The sequence below is a fragment of the Gymnoscopelus braueri genome, assembly GCF_963280865.1.
Source record: "Gymnoscopelus braueri genome assembly, chromosome: 21".
In the NCBI taxonomy this organism is placed as follows: domain Eukaryota; kingdom Metazoa; phylum Chordata; class Actinopteri; order Myctophiformes; family Myctophidae; genus Gymnoscopelus; species Gymnoscopelus braueri.
This window is the reverse complement of record NC_137623.1, coordinates 47,664,910-47,666,087: the sequence shown is the minus strand read 5'-3', so window position 1 is coordinate 47,666,087 and position 1,178 is coordinate 47,664,910. Positions and strand designations below refer to the sequence as shown.

Genomic DNA, 1,178 nt, shown 5'->3' with positions numbered 1-1,178 from the left:
ACAATTAGAGGATGGATTGAGCAGGGGAGAAAAAAAAACAAGGATGGGAGAGCGAGGGAAGGAGGAAAGGAATAAAAACTAATTTCAAGGGTTGCAGAGATGCGGTGCAATATTAGAAAAACATATACACAACCCCTCCTCCCACACACACGCACACCCACACACACATACACTCCTTGTCTAATCCCGCGCTTATGAAAAATTAATATGTCATCGGAGAGGGCACAAGAACGAGAAAGATTAATGCAAGGCGCTTATAAATTACAAGCACGCAAACTGATTTGATTAAAAAATAATCCGGGGCCTGGACACTGGCTGGTAATATCCACAGCCCCTCCAACTCATCCCTCGCTCTTTCTCTCCTTCATTTCATTTCATTTGATTTTATTTTTCATCGTCTGCTCTACTGCTCTTTACTCTCTTTCTCTCTCTCTCTCTCTTTCTTTCTGTCAGATGGAAACGATTAAAGCAGGTCACACGGAGGCTAGTCAGCAGCGCGCACGCACACACACACACACACACACACACACACACACACACACACACACACACACACACACACACACACACACACACACACACACACACGCGCACACACACACACACACACACACGCACACACACACACACACACACACGCTAGAACGTTATCAGAGAGAGAGAGAGAGAGAGAGAGAGAGAGAGAGAGAGAGAGAGAGAGAGAGAGAGAGAGAGAGAGAGAGAGAGACTACCTGAATGGAGGGAAGTGTGAGTTTGGTGTGTGCGTGGCATGGCGCGCACGCTCGTATCATTAAACTTGTGAGGGCCAAATATCCCCATAAGTATAATAGAATTTGAGGAATACACATTGTCCTGGTCCTCAACCACATGGATTTGTGGAGTTAGACTTACAATTGGGGAAAGATTCATGTGGGTTAGAGTTTTGGATTCAGGGGTTAGGATGAAAGTTATGCCTGATTTACTTGGATGCATACCTCCATCCCTATTTTCTCTGTAAATATACTATTCTACTGAGCTTTATCCCAATATGTTTTGCGTTGTATTTGTATTGTATTGTATGCATTACTGATGAATTGAGTAATGTGCACGTACGGTCAGCTCTCTTGTTTTCCACCATGTCTCGGTCGGTCAGGTTCGGTCCAGTCCTGGATGAAGAGCGAGGATGACACTCACCATCT

At 44.8% G+C, this 1,178-nt stretch overlaps 1 protein-coding gene across 1 annotated transcript in view; it reads right to left on the bottom strand.

Annotated features, from left to right (window-relative positions):
• Positions 1-1,178, bottom strand: part of zfhx4 (zinc finger homeobox 4) — a 114,044-nt gene that overhangs the window by 17,843 nt on the left and 95,023 nt on the right. Inside the window, 1 exon segment of the mRNA XM_080418257.1 lies at positions 1,093-1,178. This exon segment is cut by the window's right edge and continues 16 nt beyond it. Coding sequence (XP_080274383.1) covers positions 1,093-1,178 — 86 coding nt within the window.